The sequence below is a fragment of the Typopeltis vanoorti genome, chromosome 9 (assembly GCF_054136105.1).
Source record: "Typopeltis vanoorti isolate ZY-2024b chromosome 9, IOZ_Tvanoo_1.0, whole genome shotgun sequence".
Classification (NCBI taxonomy): Eukaryota; Metazoa; Arthropoda; class Arachnida; order Uropygi; family Thelyphonidae; genus Typopeltis; species Typopeltis vanoorti.
In genome coordinates this window covers 98895380-98910973 of record NC_143557.1, presented here as the reverse complement: position 1 = coordinate 98910973, position 15594 = coordinate 98895380, and the positions used below count along the sequence as shown (strand labels likewise).

At 34.9% G+C, this 15594-nt stretch overlaps 1 protein-coding gene across 4 annotated transcripts in view; it reads right to left on the bottom strand.

The window, feature by feature from the left end:
- LOC150103289 (uncharacterized) overlaps positions 1-15594 on the bottom strand; it is a 431466-nt gene that overhangs the window by 127586 nt on the left and 288286 nt on the right. For all 4 annotated transcript variants that reach the window (XM_090397778.1, XM_090397774.1, XM_090397776.1 and 1 more), the window contains exons 2-4: positions 14671-14925; positions 7565-7752; positions 841-1034 (exon numbers count right to left, since the gene is read on the bottom strand). In XM_090397778.1, coding sequence (XP_090253904.1) covers positions 841-1034; positions 7565-7752; positions 14671-14872 — 584 coding nt within the window. In that variant the 5' untranslated portion in view covers positions 14873-14925. The remainder of the gene's footprint in view (positions 1-840; positions 1035-7564; positions 7753-14670; positions 14926-15594) is intronic.

Sequence of the window (15594 nt, the reverse complement as noted above, 5' to 3'; positions counted from 1 at the left end):
ATGAATTAGCGATCACTGCAGATGCTCAGTCATAGGTCATATGCGATGCGTAGTGTGTATTTGCAAATCATCTACTCAACTCGCCACCCCCCCCCAAGGTTAAATCCTGAGCGCTCAGCCCCCTCCAAGATTAAATCCTGAGTGCACCACTGTATGTATGTGTGTTGGATAAAGGAGGTGTGGTTGTGGTTCAAATTACAACCAACACAACTAAAGTTATATCAGTTATATGTCTGCCAACTGCATGGTCTCTGACCAGTGTACCTATTTTGTGGGTAGAAAAACCTGCCACCTTCATATGAGGTCAGCTAGCTCAATTTTAATTGAAAAGCTATTATAAAAAATAGGATAATGAAATTCTTTCCAACTGAATGGCAAAAATTGCATGGTCCTCGTGACTTCACTACAGTGGTTGGGTAGTAGAACAACTGCATTTTGAAAGGTCACATAAGAAGTAAAATTTGACTTTGGAGCCCAGAAACATAAAAAAGCATCTTCAAGGTGAAGAAGAATAATTATTTTTTGACCCCAACTGTATTTATTCTACTGAAGACAGATAAAATGCTAAAATTTTAAAGGATGTTGATTGTTAATAATTACTAACAATGACAGGAGTGTATCAAAAATGTTTGTAAAATATTGAATACAGAAAGCAATTTACTATTTAATGTGTCATGGGAGGGTTTAATTACACATAAAAAAAATTCTACATTAGGATATGTTATAGTGAGGAAATTGAACACAACACCAAATGATAATATTACATCAACTTTTCCATCTACTGAACAACAATAATCATTCCAGTAATTGTGCATTTAAAAAAAAAAAAGAAAAACTCACCTAACTTGAGGAACAGATGGTGCAATCCCCATTTCCTTGGTACTAAGATGATGGTCATCCCACTTGTCACCATGCAGTGACCTGCTTGTAGGTTTGGAGGCCTCAAGTTTTAAACTTAATGGTTCTGCTCTGTGATTGTTACTACTTGAAGGAGCAGCGCTTCGTGGTAGACTAGTTAAATCTATTGCCTGTAACTGAAAATATAATGGTTACATTTTGATTAATGGTTCTGGTTAGGTTTACAATAGAATTGATTGTAAATGCTGAATAAAAAATCATAAAAATAATTTTTATGATTTTTTATGAGCTATAAATTTCTGAAAGGAAACCTTGAATGATACATTGATCATTCTGCATTCATCATCATTAGAAATAATTTTTCTTTTTTTCATAAATAAAAACCTACTGTGAACATGATTTAATTTTGTTTATGGCTGTGGTTTAAGATATTTTCCTCCAGCATTTTCTGATTTAGTCAGGAAAAATATGCAGCTGTAGAAGGTTGGATTTTTCACATGAAAACAATCAGAAAGAAGAAATAAATTACTCAAACTAAGTCAAGCAGAATTAAAACCACCCATATAGTGCCACTCCATTGATAACATTCGAAATGTATACAGTCCAGAAAAATTTAAAAAAAGACTACTTCTTTAATTGACTTCACCAAAAAATTAAATTTGTCTTTTTCAAAACAGAACCGAATGAACTTTCCTTTTTAAATGCCATGGTTACCACAAAAAAAGAATAATAATAATAATTATACATAATGGTTAAATTCTAAACAAATAAGCTCTGGGGCCCTTAAAGTAAGAATCAAAAATGTGAGCCTATTGCTAGATTGTCACAACATTTTTTAAAATTGTATTTATTTATTTATTTATTTATTCTGGTGGAGTTTGTTTAGACCCCTCCCCCTTTAATACGTATTAATCCATTTATCCACTCAGATGCTAATTGAATACCCTGATATGAAGAAGAACTTGTGCCTATGGTATGTACCTCTGCACATGTTATACACCCAAAACCACCGTCCTTAAAAAATAACCAATTGTATTCTTTTGAATGTGATCCACTGGTCAAGTGTCCAGTAAGTCGGCAAATCTTTCCTTTCATTTAATGTATTAATATTATCGCATTGCAACTGATGGGAATTCTGTGGATTCGTTACAGACCTTTTTCTCTTCAGAAACTACACATACACTGTCATTACAAACTTGTTTTTTATTATCGCTGTCATTCAAGCTATTTTGCCATTTAAAGAAGGTACCAATGTACTTATCCATAGTTGAAATACTGTACTTATTCGCCCTCGCGTATAACTCGCACCCTGATTTTACTTTTCGAAAAAATTAATTAAAAAGTTTCACATATACCTCGCACACGAAAAAAAAGTTTAAACATGTTCACATTGGGGCGATAGTAATTTACTCCTTGTAGTAAACAACAGGCCTTCCCCAATAGCCACTATACTGCAGAGGCAAGAAAAACAAGTACTTTTATTATGTCAGTGAATGAGGCAGGAGCAGTCTGTGTAATATATTTCTCAACAAATAGTGCAATTAGAGACAACTGGGATAAAAACGAGACTAATCAATGAATCACATGTCCCCTCATACAGAAATGATGTTGTGTAGACTCAAGCAAAACCATATGTTGCACCAGCAAACACACTATCTAACTAAACACTATTGTTATTAGTTATATGTGTGTGAGTCTGTCTGCTGCAAAGCAGCAATAAAATTCAACCGAATGTGTTAAAATTCATAAATGTGTTAAAACTGAGAAATATATATATATATATTTTTAAAAATAGATTTAATGACTTAAAAACCGAGATTACTTATAAAGATTTAATAAGATTAATACAACTAGTTTCGGCTTATAATAGCCTTCATCAGGTATTCTTAAAGGAAGAGAATAGTAATAAACATTGAAGTATCTAAAAACTTGAAAATACAGGTAAAAAATCACCAACATAATTGATACATAAAAATCGTTGTATTTTTTCAAGTTGTTCTAACAGGCGTGCCATTGTTTATTGCAAGTATGCATGCAGACTCACGTGAATGCCAATATTGAATAATTACATTCACTATATATATAGTGAATGCTGTTATGGCAGTTTCACATATTATGGAATTCGGTTGAAGAGAGAGTTAGCATTTCAACTCAATTGTTGGTTTGGTTTTACCTTTCGGTCATGTGATCTTTTGTTAATACTGCACCAATCATATGCATGTCTTAATGACCTGCCATTGCTTCATGTCTTGCTTTCGCCCCATTAGTCATTTGTGAAGGATTGTTCATTACATATCTCAAATCTTGTAAATTACTGCCAGTACCATCGAAGGATGTAGCAAAGAGGCAGCCTGCCATTACTGCCATTACTTCCAAGTAACTTCCATTACTTCCACCTTAGTATCACCACCTCTGGGTCTGGCTCCCACTGACGAGACCTCAATAAAGGTCGAAACCGGTCTGGGGCCCTGCCCTTAATGCATAGTATTATACATGTCTGCAAGGAGATGTGCTTTGCATTATGGGAGATACTAAGACAAGTGATGAGAGCTTAGTCCACCTTTACCACTAGTTGCCTCAGTCCTGAAGATACTATAGGTGCAAAGTTTGTTTGCTTACACTTGGATAAAGGATAAAACTAAATTGAAGATTTTCTTATATTTTTGTCTTATAATCCATCATGTGCGATATTTGATTGTTTTCCTCAGGGCATGATCTAATCTGGTGACAGCCCTGATTACTGGTAACTTTTGCTTGAAATAATGGGAAAGAAGATGACGCTATTTGGATAGGATGCACACAAGGAAAAACCGCTCTCTAGGCCAGAAATAGTAATAGCAAATGGGAGATTCTTAGTAAGTCATACCCATTTTCAGTTTCGTCCTGAAAACTATAGTTTCCGAAAATCCCCACATATATCTCGCACCCCGATTTTTTAGCCTTAATTTTGGGAAAAAACGTGCAAGTTATATTTGAGTAAATACAGTAGTAGGCCTACATAAACAAAAAAATATTACATGTTTTCTTTGTGCTTCTCACAATCACTCTGATAAACAACTGCTAATATGCTGTTCTATTGTTGATTATTGACTGTTGCTGATAGTGTTGCCAACCAGAAAAGACAAAATGTCGCTACGAGTCTGTCAAAAGTTTGCTACACATACTGCAATAATGTTTGCTTGTCACTCACTGCAAGATAATGCATTACAGGAAGCCCTAAACCTCCCCATCCCTTTCATCATGCATTCATAATCAGGCAAATCTTGATATTGACTTTATATACAAATTCAAAACTGTAAACAATTGTTGAATAATAACACAATAATGTAGGCATAATTACCTAAATTATTTACCTACTATATGCATCGTAAAGAGAGAAAAGTCACAAAACAGAAAAATGTTCTGGGACCCCGCTGAATTTAACCACTGATTATACACAGTCTTCTCATAAATACTGTTACAACTTCTGCACACATCCCTGTGCTGCCCACAGAATTGCAAGTTTGGTTCCGTTAGTGGCACTGTGTGTAGCCAACATTTGCATGTTTATCAGTAGAGAGACAGAGTTGTCTAGTTATTATTATGTGACACCTCCAGGGAGTCCAAAGACTCATAGAGGGAGAGTGTGCCAATAGCATCGAATGATTGATCCCCTTCCAACTACTAACCGCACTCAAACTCTTAACTTTTTAATGTTGTGTATTGGACTACTAACCATTATAACGATACAGAAGACATATCTGACTGCCAAAGAACAGATCAACCATGCTGCGTTAGGATATAGCAGCTTGTGAGGGTTGTGAAGGCACACAACCCTCACAGGGGGGTATCAGGGAGTATATAAGTTGCATTTATGTGAGAAAAGGGTCAAAACCTCCAAAGTGTATCAAGACACCGTGTTGGAACCCGTGGTACAGCCCCTAAACAAGACCTTTTCTGCAAGTAGGCAGTGGACCTTCAGCCCCTGCACCCAAGCAAGGACCACACCTCTATAGTAATCCTGTAAGAATGCAGAAAGTGATGTCACAAGAGATGAACGATGTTACATGTACTAACTGACGACCTGGGAGATGAGAACCTATCGCTGTTCACACTTCCTAATACGACAACTTATGTGGCAGAGGGCGATAAAATCAAAGGCAGTTCTCTGGCAATATGTGAACAACAGACACAGAGATATCATGCCCTCTTCAAAGATGAGAAGATTTTCATTGAAGAATTGTTTAACTGCCAAAACAATTGAGTATATGCCCCAGATGATCACACAACATGTGCCATAGCACCCAGGATTCAGAGAAGTCATCATCCCGCATCAGTGATGATTTTGGTGGCAGGGGGTATCAGGGAGTATATAAGTTGCATTTATGTGAGAAAAGGGTCAAAACCTCCAAAGTGTATCAAGACACCGTGTTGGAACCCGTGGTACAGCCCCTAAACAAGACCTTTTCTGCAAGTAGGCAGTGGACCTTCAGCCCCTGCACCCCAAGCAAGGACCACACAACAATGCCTGACCACATATCACCATCTGATTAGCCATCTGAAAGTCCCAATCTGAATCTATTGGAATTTAAATTGTGATTGTAGCTTGACAGAGTAGCCTGCAAGAAATGACACCCCCAACATCACCAGCCTGAAGGTGGATTTAGAACAAGTAGCAGCAACATTTCTGTTGGATGTTGTGCATGCCATCATCGATATATGGAGACTTTGAGCATGCGTGAAGGCAAAAGGGGTCATTTCAAACATTGAGTGCTGCTATATGCATATTATGCATGTGGTTTGTATGTGCTGAAAGCTATAAATGATTTACTAATAGATTAAAAGTTTATGTGCTGTTCAAGTTGTAATGATATTTATGGCTAGACTAGGTGTGTGTGTGTGTATTCCAGCTTCTCAGGGCTTCCGCTGGCTACTAAGCCAGCAGAAGTTCTGTATATTATTTATATACAGAAATAATAAATTCCTGCTCTATAAAACTTTGTTTCGCCCTGTGTTGAGATATGGTTCAGAAACATGGACATTGACAAAGAAGGGGAAAAGCAAATTGCTGTTTTTGAAAGAAAAATACTCAGGAGCTTCCTTGGTGATATTAAGGAAAATGATCAGTTGAGAAGACGCTTTAACTTTGAACTCTATAGATATTTTAAAGAACCAGACATAATCAAATTTCTTAAAGTTAATCATTTTAACTGGGTTGCACATCTCATAAGAATGAATGTCTTGTAAAAAAATTATTTCTTGCAAAACCCCAAGGAAAGCAAAAACGAGGAAGATCAAGATTACAATGGGAAGATGTCATTGAAAAGATTTAAGCCATAAATGAGATAAACTGGTCTGCCAAAGCCAGAAATAAAGGTAACTGGTGAAATTTCAGAGAAAGGCCTTGGCCCATTCGGGCTGTTGAGCCAATGATGATGATGATGAGAAAGAAGACTTGAAAAACAATCATCCCATCAGTCTACTATTAGTGGTTTATAAAATGTTTACAAAAGTCTTGGTTCATAGGCTTTGTGTGACTCTAGACCTAGCACAACCAAAAGAACAGGCAAGTTTTCGAAGTGGCTTTAGTACAATACAATGGACCATATTCAAGTTGTACAACAGATTATTGAATGGTGTAATGAATCTTCAGAACATACACAATTTACAGACAAAAAAAAATACTAGCTGTGGTGGTGTTGGGCAGTAGATGGCGCTGATGTAGATGATTGTTAGTAGACGTTCGGTGTAGTGGTGGAGATGGAGAGTTGTACAATAGGCAATCCTCCCGCGATGAGTCTTTGGACTCCTTGGAGGTGTCACGAATAATAATAATAATATCAGTTACCATTATGTCTTGGTTTTACTGATTATGAGAAAGCCTTTGATTCAGTAAAACTTGTGCAATACTTAAAGCATTATGAAACCAGTAAGTGGAGGAACAATATGTCAGGACCATCAAATAATCAACATACACCAACGCAACAGCAGCCATTCATTTCAATGGAACATCTCTACTGTGGGAATACAGAGGGGTATAAGACAGGGTGACACAATGATAGCAGATGGAATTCAACCAAAGAGAATAGAAAATCACCAGGAGAATAGAGATGTAGAAGATGGTAAGGAAGCAAATCAGATTATGAGAAGTTAGCTTATTAAGCCAAAGGAAATCACAAACAGTTATTTTGCTATGCAGCAAGTAAAAAAGCAGAGTTATCACTCCCCTTTATAGGTCTTTAATATTTCCACATCTGGATTATTGGTCACCTGAGTTTCTTTGGGATAAGAAAGTGGTAAACAGGATCCACAGACAAGTAACCAAGATGGTGATAGCTAGAAAAGAGCAGATGCAATAGAAGCATTCAAGTTTCTAAATAGATTTTAACAAAAATGCTTGACTAGAGGGGGGAGGGAAGAACAAGAAGGTCACTCATGGAAACTGAGTACAAGTGTGGTTAGTAAGTTCCTTAGGACTAGACTTTTTCCTTGGAGAGTGGTGAATAAGTGGAGAGGGTTGTCAGAGTATTGTGAGTGCTTTGTTGGTGAATGTGTTCAAGGAAAGGTACAATAGGTATTATGCAGATAGTCTGGGCTACCCATAAGGAGTCTTCAGACATTGTGGTAGATCCAGACTCATAATAATAATAATAATAATAATAATAATAATAACAATAAACTTTTATTTCTAGTGGCTCTTAAATAAATAACAGATCATTATTATTACCTTTCGGTGATCGGCTGGATGAGTTACGTGAGAACGAGTAGGTGCAATTGTAACTATAGGAGGAGATGCTGTTGAGTATACCACTTGGTGGTTACTGAGATACATAGGAGGCACTGCATGCTTTGGTGCACCAGATTGTTGAACCAAAGCAGGAGAGGACACTGGCGTAATAGGGGATAGATCTTTCTCTATCAGAAAATTGAAAACAAAATTATTCTCAGGAAAACCAGTTAATAGACATATACATATAAATAAAAAATAAATAGAAATAGTATAAATAAAAATCAAAAAAAAAAGTATAAATACAGTATTCTGTATTATATAATGGTACTAAAAATTTATAATATAGTACATTATGCCAAAAGTCTCCACAGTTTAGTTTGCTTTGAAGTCCAGATTAGGAAAAAATAATAATTTATTGAGGTTCAGAAGCATCATTAGCAGAAAATTAATAAAACATCAAATTACTGCTATATTTCAATCTATTAATTTTCATTTGTGAACAGTTTTCTTCTTATGTGTCAAGTGTTAGACTTCTTGCAGTAATGTTCATTGTGATCAATCCTCCATCACTTCTGTGGTCTTGCTGGTTTTCTAGTACTTCATTTCTAGTTTTCTATTTGTCTAATTATTCTAACTTTTTTGCATTCTCTTAACATGCTTTTGCCATTCCTTTTTCTTGTTATTTCCATTCATGCATTTACTGGTTGTAAAACATTGTAATTTCTTCATTTCTGATCTTATCAAATTCTGTTTATCCCCCAATTTTTCTAAGAGTTTTCATTTCTGTAGTAGAGTTGCTTTTAAATGTTTGATCTTCACTGTTTTAGTTCTTGTTTCAAATGTAAGTGTAAACTGATCTTATTATATTTTGATATATACTTGTTTTAGTTGTATTAATGATTTTTATTTTTCCATAATGTTCTCTTTAAAACACTCAGATATCTTGTTTGAACAACTTGAGTTAATGTGAATTTCTAGAAATTAAGAGTCATTACTTGTTTGATGATTTTTTTTTATTTCTAACTTACCTGATTTGCTCATCATGAGTTGTTGGGCTTTTCTATCGATATTTCCATATGATATTTTTAGCAAATTTTGGAAACTAAATACTTTGTAAATTATCATCTATATCTGCAACCATCAGAGCCTCCATAGCTCAGTTGGTATAGATGAAGCCATTTACTTGAAAGACCTGGGTTCCAATCCCATCTAGGATGCAAAGAACCTTTGTTTCAACTGAAGCTGAAGCTGATTTTGCCAGTCTCATATGAAAGTGACAGGTTTTTCCTCCCAGAAACTCAGGTTTTTCATGCACAAACCAGAAGAATGAATGCAATTTGCAGCCACAGCATACGATGCAGATAGAATTAATCATCTTATTATAAACAGTACCAGGTTTCCAGAAGGCAAGTTATTGATTGTGACAGACCATTGAGCCTAACATGAAATGGAAACTTGGAGGGGGGGGGGATGCTACCATTACTACATCACCTGCATAGCAGATCAGATTTACTACATTATCATCAATTTTTATTCTGCTTAACTTCTTTTAGTTCTGTTATTCTTTCATCCATTAAAATATTGAATAATAGATTCTGTCTAATTCTAGAAGAAAGAATGAGAGAAGTCTCATTCTTTCTTCATTAATGATTAATTACAGAACCTATTTTTTACAGCATGACACCAAGATTACACTTGTTTATTTATTGAAACAAAATACTTGTGTGCTTCACTGTCTTTTATTTCTTTTCTTTTTTTTTGGACAGCATCATCAAGGTGAATCTGCATGTTCACAAGAAAGCACAAATGCAAAGCTACTCACTGAAAAAAAAAAAAAAAAAGAAGAAGTAGTTATATATGTTTTCATGAATCAAGTAACAATTCAAAACTTAAAGCAGTTAATACACATGATGCCTCTACACATATTATTATTATTATTATTTTCCTGACCTGAAGTCATAAAATTCATTGTGAAAGGTAAACACTAGACTACACAGAGTCTATCATACCATTCCTTAAACTCATCCACTGTTTGCACTTTAATCACCCTCTCAGGCAATGCATTCCATGTTCCTACCAATCTCCATGCAAAAAATGCTTATTTCTTACCCTCTTACTCATTAATTCCCTTTGCAACTTCCAGGGATGACCTCTTCTCCTTGTTCCTTCTCTTCATTCTACCATATGAAAAATCTTCCGAGTATCAATCCAATAATAACTTTTCAACAGCTTAAAGGTCTGAATCATATCTCCCCCTTTGTCTTCTATCTACCAAACTCTGTACTTTGCATGCTTTCAATCTATCCTCATAACCAACATTGTAGAGTCCTGATATCATTGTTATCTGTCTCTGCATCCTCTCCAAATCCCAAAGAACACAGAAATATAGATGTGGTCTGATCCAAGTTTTATGCAATGCACCCACTACCCTTTTATCTCTCATAATCAATGTCCTCTTTAATATTGCAACAATTCTTTGAGTAGTTTTCACAACCTTTGCAATATGTTCCGTGAACTACAAATTTCTATCTATAATCACTTTAAGATCCCTTGCTTCCAATGCATCCTATCTGTGGATCTCAAATTTCAAATATTTAGATGCATTAAACTGGTATCCCCATTCATTTACCCACCTTTCCAGTTTAATCAAAATCTCTTAAAGAGCCAAAACATCAGCACTAATATACAGTTTATTGTTTCAAATCACTCATATGTTTTTATGTAATACTGGTTAGATGTGCTGCAAGAACAGATAAATGGATTCCAAGCAGTTAGCAAAATGAGACCCTCCCACCAAGTGAACTACTTTACTAGATTTCATGCAATAAGACAAAGTCATTTTCAAGAAAAGGTACTGCAACTGTGGATTAATCCATTTCATGGTTTTCTGCAGAAATATGTGCATCAACATCATTGCAGTTTCACTCACCAAATTTCATAACTTCTTTCAGTCTGACCTCTTAAGTCTTTCCTGCAAGAATAATAAATTTTATACCCCATGATATATTTGGAAAGAAATACTGTCCAGGAGATCTTTTAAGCTTTGAAATTTCTGAAGTGGCCTGTGAGAGGCTCTTATGCCTTCATTTTGTAGTATAGAAGAGACAAGGCTGCATGGTGGAGAAACAAAAGCCCTTGTATCTAAATTTTGCAATGGCATGCAGTGTTTTTTTTTTTTTTCATATTATTATTATTATCAACATCTGACCTCATGGTGTCAGAGACTCAATTTGTAGTGGTTGTTTTTGAATAACTTTTAAGAATGAATTGATTGAGAGTCAAGTTATTTTTATCTTCATATTGTTCTAAAATACAAATAGTGCATTACTGCTCTAGAAGTAATAATGCTTAACTTCTGTTGACTATGACAGAAAGAGTTAGCACAAAGATTTAATTGAAATTTCAATTAAATTTAAGCAACATTCCCCTTTAAAACTGAAATCAAAATATAATGATTTACATATTGGAGTAAGAATATTAAAAGCAGTTATAGAATAACAATTTAAAAAAGGTATAAATAGTCACCAAAAATTATTTGTTGTGAGAGGTTATGATTATTATGATATTATTATCATCAGATCTCCATGGAATCAAGAGACATCACTGTAGGTTCCACTCACACACACAGCTCATTCTACCTTGACTTAAATGCATTTACTGTTTCTGCACTCACCACACTTTCATGCAGTGCATTCCAATTACCCACCACTCTCCATGCAAAAAATCTACTCCTCACTCCCTTGCTCATGCCATCCTTATATCAGGTAATTGCAAGTAATACTACTAAAATTAACAGTACCTACTACACAGGTTTAAATTATTTTTTTTGTAAAACTTTTTTGCATTACAAAAAACTCAGGAAATGATATCTTGAGCCTCCATAGCTCAGTCAGTATAGACAAAGCCCTTTGGTTGGAAGGACCCGGGTTCAATTTCCATCTAAGATGTGAGGAACAACCTTTATCTGGTCTCTTTCAACTAAAAGTGAGTTATCTGGTCTCATGCAGAGGTAGGAAGTTTTTTTCTCCCAGAAACTCGGGTTTTTCATCCCCCAGAACAGGCAAATGCATCCCGCATGAACACACAGATTATAGTCAGAAATACTGCCCTTAGGGGATGCAGCAAGGAGTGGCAACCTGGCTGCATTAATTAGCTGTAAGCCCCCCCCCCTCAGTAGGGGAAGGTGAGGGTTCAACTCGTCCTAGGCTGGATGGATGAGGGGATATGATGATAATGAAATGATATCTTGGAAATTGGCTGTATTATGCTTTTGTATGAGATAATTTTTATAAATACAATACTTTTGTTTATGGAGGTTAATTTTAAGTCAATATGTATTAATATTTGAGGTCAATAAAATTATTAAATTTGAAATTAGCATTGTTTTCATCAAACAATATTGGTTATATTGATGACAAAACATATCATTTGTTAGAAGAAAAAATAATAAGTCATGGCATTACTTCCAATATGAACCACAATGAGAAAATACTAATTAAAAATTGTTTAATTCAACAAGTTTCCTCATACTCAATGGCAAACTTTATTTTATTTCTGATAAAGTATGCCATACAACATAAGAAACATACTTAGTGTTTGTGGTATCAGTTCATCTCACTGTGTATACTGGAAATAATACCACTAACATGAAAATTACCAAAGACACAGGCTTAATGTCTATAAATAACAAGTCATTTTAAATTACTAATTATAATGAAGAGCCAAAGGCTTCAATTCGGCAACATGAACTTATTTAAGTTAAGGGATATTATATCCCATATTGTTTCTTAGCCGAATAAGAAACTCAAAGCGTTTCATGCCGAATATAGAAACTATATAAAGTTTCTATGTTTGGCATGAAACTCTTTGAGTTTCTTATTCAGCTAAGAAACAATATGGGATATAATATCCCTTAACTTAAATAAGTCATTTTAATATTAAGCAATATACACATTATTTAACACATTTGGAATATAGAAGAAAATGAAACAGAAGAAGAGTGCAGTGTATTCTGTAATGAATATTGTGACTCCATGAAGGCAGAGAAATTAACTATTACTAACATTTGGTATGTAATACAGAAGCAGGAGGAAGCTCCAAGAAATTTAAAAACATACTGTATCAATATATAGTTTAAAGAGGGGTCTTAAAACAATAAAATCTAAAATAAAAAATCTAAAACAATAGCCAATTCATGAGACAATACATCATCTGTTAAAATGAACAATCCTCAGTTATTGGGCCAGTAGGAAAGCAATTAGCTGGCTGAACAATTGAAGGATCAGATAACTGAAGGTACAATTACATAGTGCTCTACCAGAAGTAGGTTGACATGCTAACCTGTTCAAGGGCTGGATAATTGAAGGCTTGATCATTTGAAGGTCAGATATAACAATCAAAATCAGTCTTTCAGTGGGATGGGCTGGGTTCTTTGGAATAATGACTGAAGCATTGAAAGCTACACCAGTGTATTATGTCTGTTAATTGCATGTGCTTTTCTGATCAGTTTGCCTGTTTTGTGGGATGAAAAACTCTGCCACCTCCATATGAGACTGGCTTACTCATCTTCAGCTGAAATGCCCTTATAGATGTTCTTCACATCCTAGATAGGATTCAAACTCAGGTCTTTCTGACCAAAAGGGCACTGTCATGATTCTAATGAAAAAATTAGAATATGTTAAACTAAATCAATCATCTGCTATTGCTGATGAAATATTTTTGCCAATTAAATATTATACTACTGCAGTGGTGCACTCAGGATTTAATCTTGGTGGTGGTGGTGGGGGCTGAGTTGAATAGATGATTTGAGAATACATACTACTCATCGCATATGACCTATGACTGTGCGTTTGCAATTAGTACTGTTGACAGGGTGTAGCATAGTGGCAACTTGCCTCAGAGCATGGCTTAATAAGAGTGCTCGTTCAGCCATATTGCAGTAGACGACATTGCTACGCTAACAATTCCTATTAGCATAGCAAGTGTGGAAAGAAGTTTTTCCAAGCTTAAACTGATTAAAAATTATTTGTGAACAGCAATGATCCAAGAAAGATTGGTTGGTCTAGCAACTATATCGATAGAGGCGGACATAGCTGATAATTTAAATTTAGAAGAGCTTATAAACAGTTTTACTGCAGATATTCCCGTAGAGCAAACATTTAATTAATATTATTATGTAATCGTTTTGCATTATTGTTTCACTTGTAATAAAAACAAAATAGCAATATAGATTTGCTTATATTTTTGTCTTATAATCCATCAGGGGCAATATTTAATTGTTTGCCTCAGGGCGCAATCTAATCTGGCGACAGTCCTGTTTGCACTGATCACTAATTCATAAGTAGTATAGAAATAGAAGACACAACACGACATAAATAAAAAAATGAATTTTAATTAGGAAAAGCTTTTGGAAAAGTTTCTAGTGTTTTTTTTTTTTTTTTTTTGTCCTTTTTCTTTTGGGTGGGGCCTTGGCCCCCCTCTGGGTGCACCGCTGGATCACTGTAATACACTATGTAGCTATTAATAATGTTCATCACGTGTACAACTATGCAAGAAATTTGGTAATTTTTACCAAGCTAAAAATTCTGATCAGAATTCTTGAGAAAAAAGAAGCTCAAGATGCATCTCTAAATTGAAATTTTGTTGCGGCATGAAGAGTGGCATTATCAACATATTAAGGTTACAGGAAACTGAGAATTTTGCAATGCAAACAAATAATATGGCAAAAACAAAGCATGTACAACATTTCATTTTTCTTATTTTATTATGGGGATCAAACTAAATCACAGGGTCTCAAGACTATAAAATCTCCTAGACCCAAAGGATAAATTTTTGGAGAAAGCTGTAACTTAAATATTTCTAAAAGAAAAAAAAATCACTCTATAAGATAACATAACTACTGTATAATTCCAATGGTAGCAGCACAAAGATGAAGGAAGCAATTGAAGAAAAGAAACAGCTTAAAAAAAGATGACACATTTTATGGGAATATTGTTCATACTAGTATCAAAGCAATGAAATAAATATTTCAGATTCTATTTAGAGATTGATACAAGTAAGAGAGCAATATCACGAGTAATTTTATGAAATTCAATCTCATTTACCTAAAACTGGATCCACAGCTTGCTTAGCAAGCTTCCTCAAAGCAGCAGCAAAACTAGAGGTTCTTGCAGCACTATATGCTAGATTATTTCCAGCAAAATGAGCAAGAACATTGCTTGGTTGGGGTGCTACCTGGTGTAGAGGAGACACAGTAGCCATTGTGCGTCCCACAGATTTCTGGGCGTTGCCACAAGGTGTGTGCATTGTCAGCGGAGGAGGTGGAGGTTGTGGTGGAGGCTTACAGCCATGAGGAACATCTGTTGGAAAAAGTCGAATAATTATATTTTTCCATTTCATTACACAGATACACATAATATATACTAAACTGCATTACAACAGATGCATCAAAACAAATTCATTTAAAAAATTGAACTTTATTGTTGAAATAATGTTGGAAATAAAAATTAACTTTTGGTTTTATCTTTCCACTTTACCTAAAAAATGTCACATGTCTGGATTTCTGGAGCTTAAAACTTTGGCATAGGGAGTTTTAAAATGTTTTATTTATACAATTTATTTTTACAGTACTTAAAAATTTTGAGTTCATCGTGATATTCAAATCTGCTATTTTTATCACATCACATAACTTTTAAGGAATGCAAAGAACCAACTAGGACGTCTGCCCTACTATACAATCCTCATCTTCATGTGGTGCATCCCATTAGCAAGCATCCACTTAATACTTAACAGGAATGGGCTGGAAATTTTGAACTTGCATGATCAAATTGTATTCTGTAGTGGCTTTAACCACAACCAAACATAATGGTACAGCAGGATGAAATCTCATGCCAGCTGAAGTATCACCTAGTTAAATAAGACCCCATGGTTTGCATCAGGAAAATAGGGTGAATAGTGAAAGGTCAGCTACTGGAACAAACTCAGTGTCAGCAGAATTCAAGAAAGAAACCATCACCATAAGATGTATC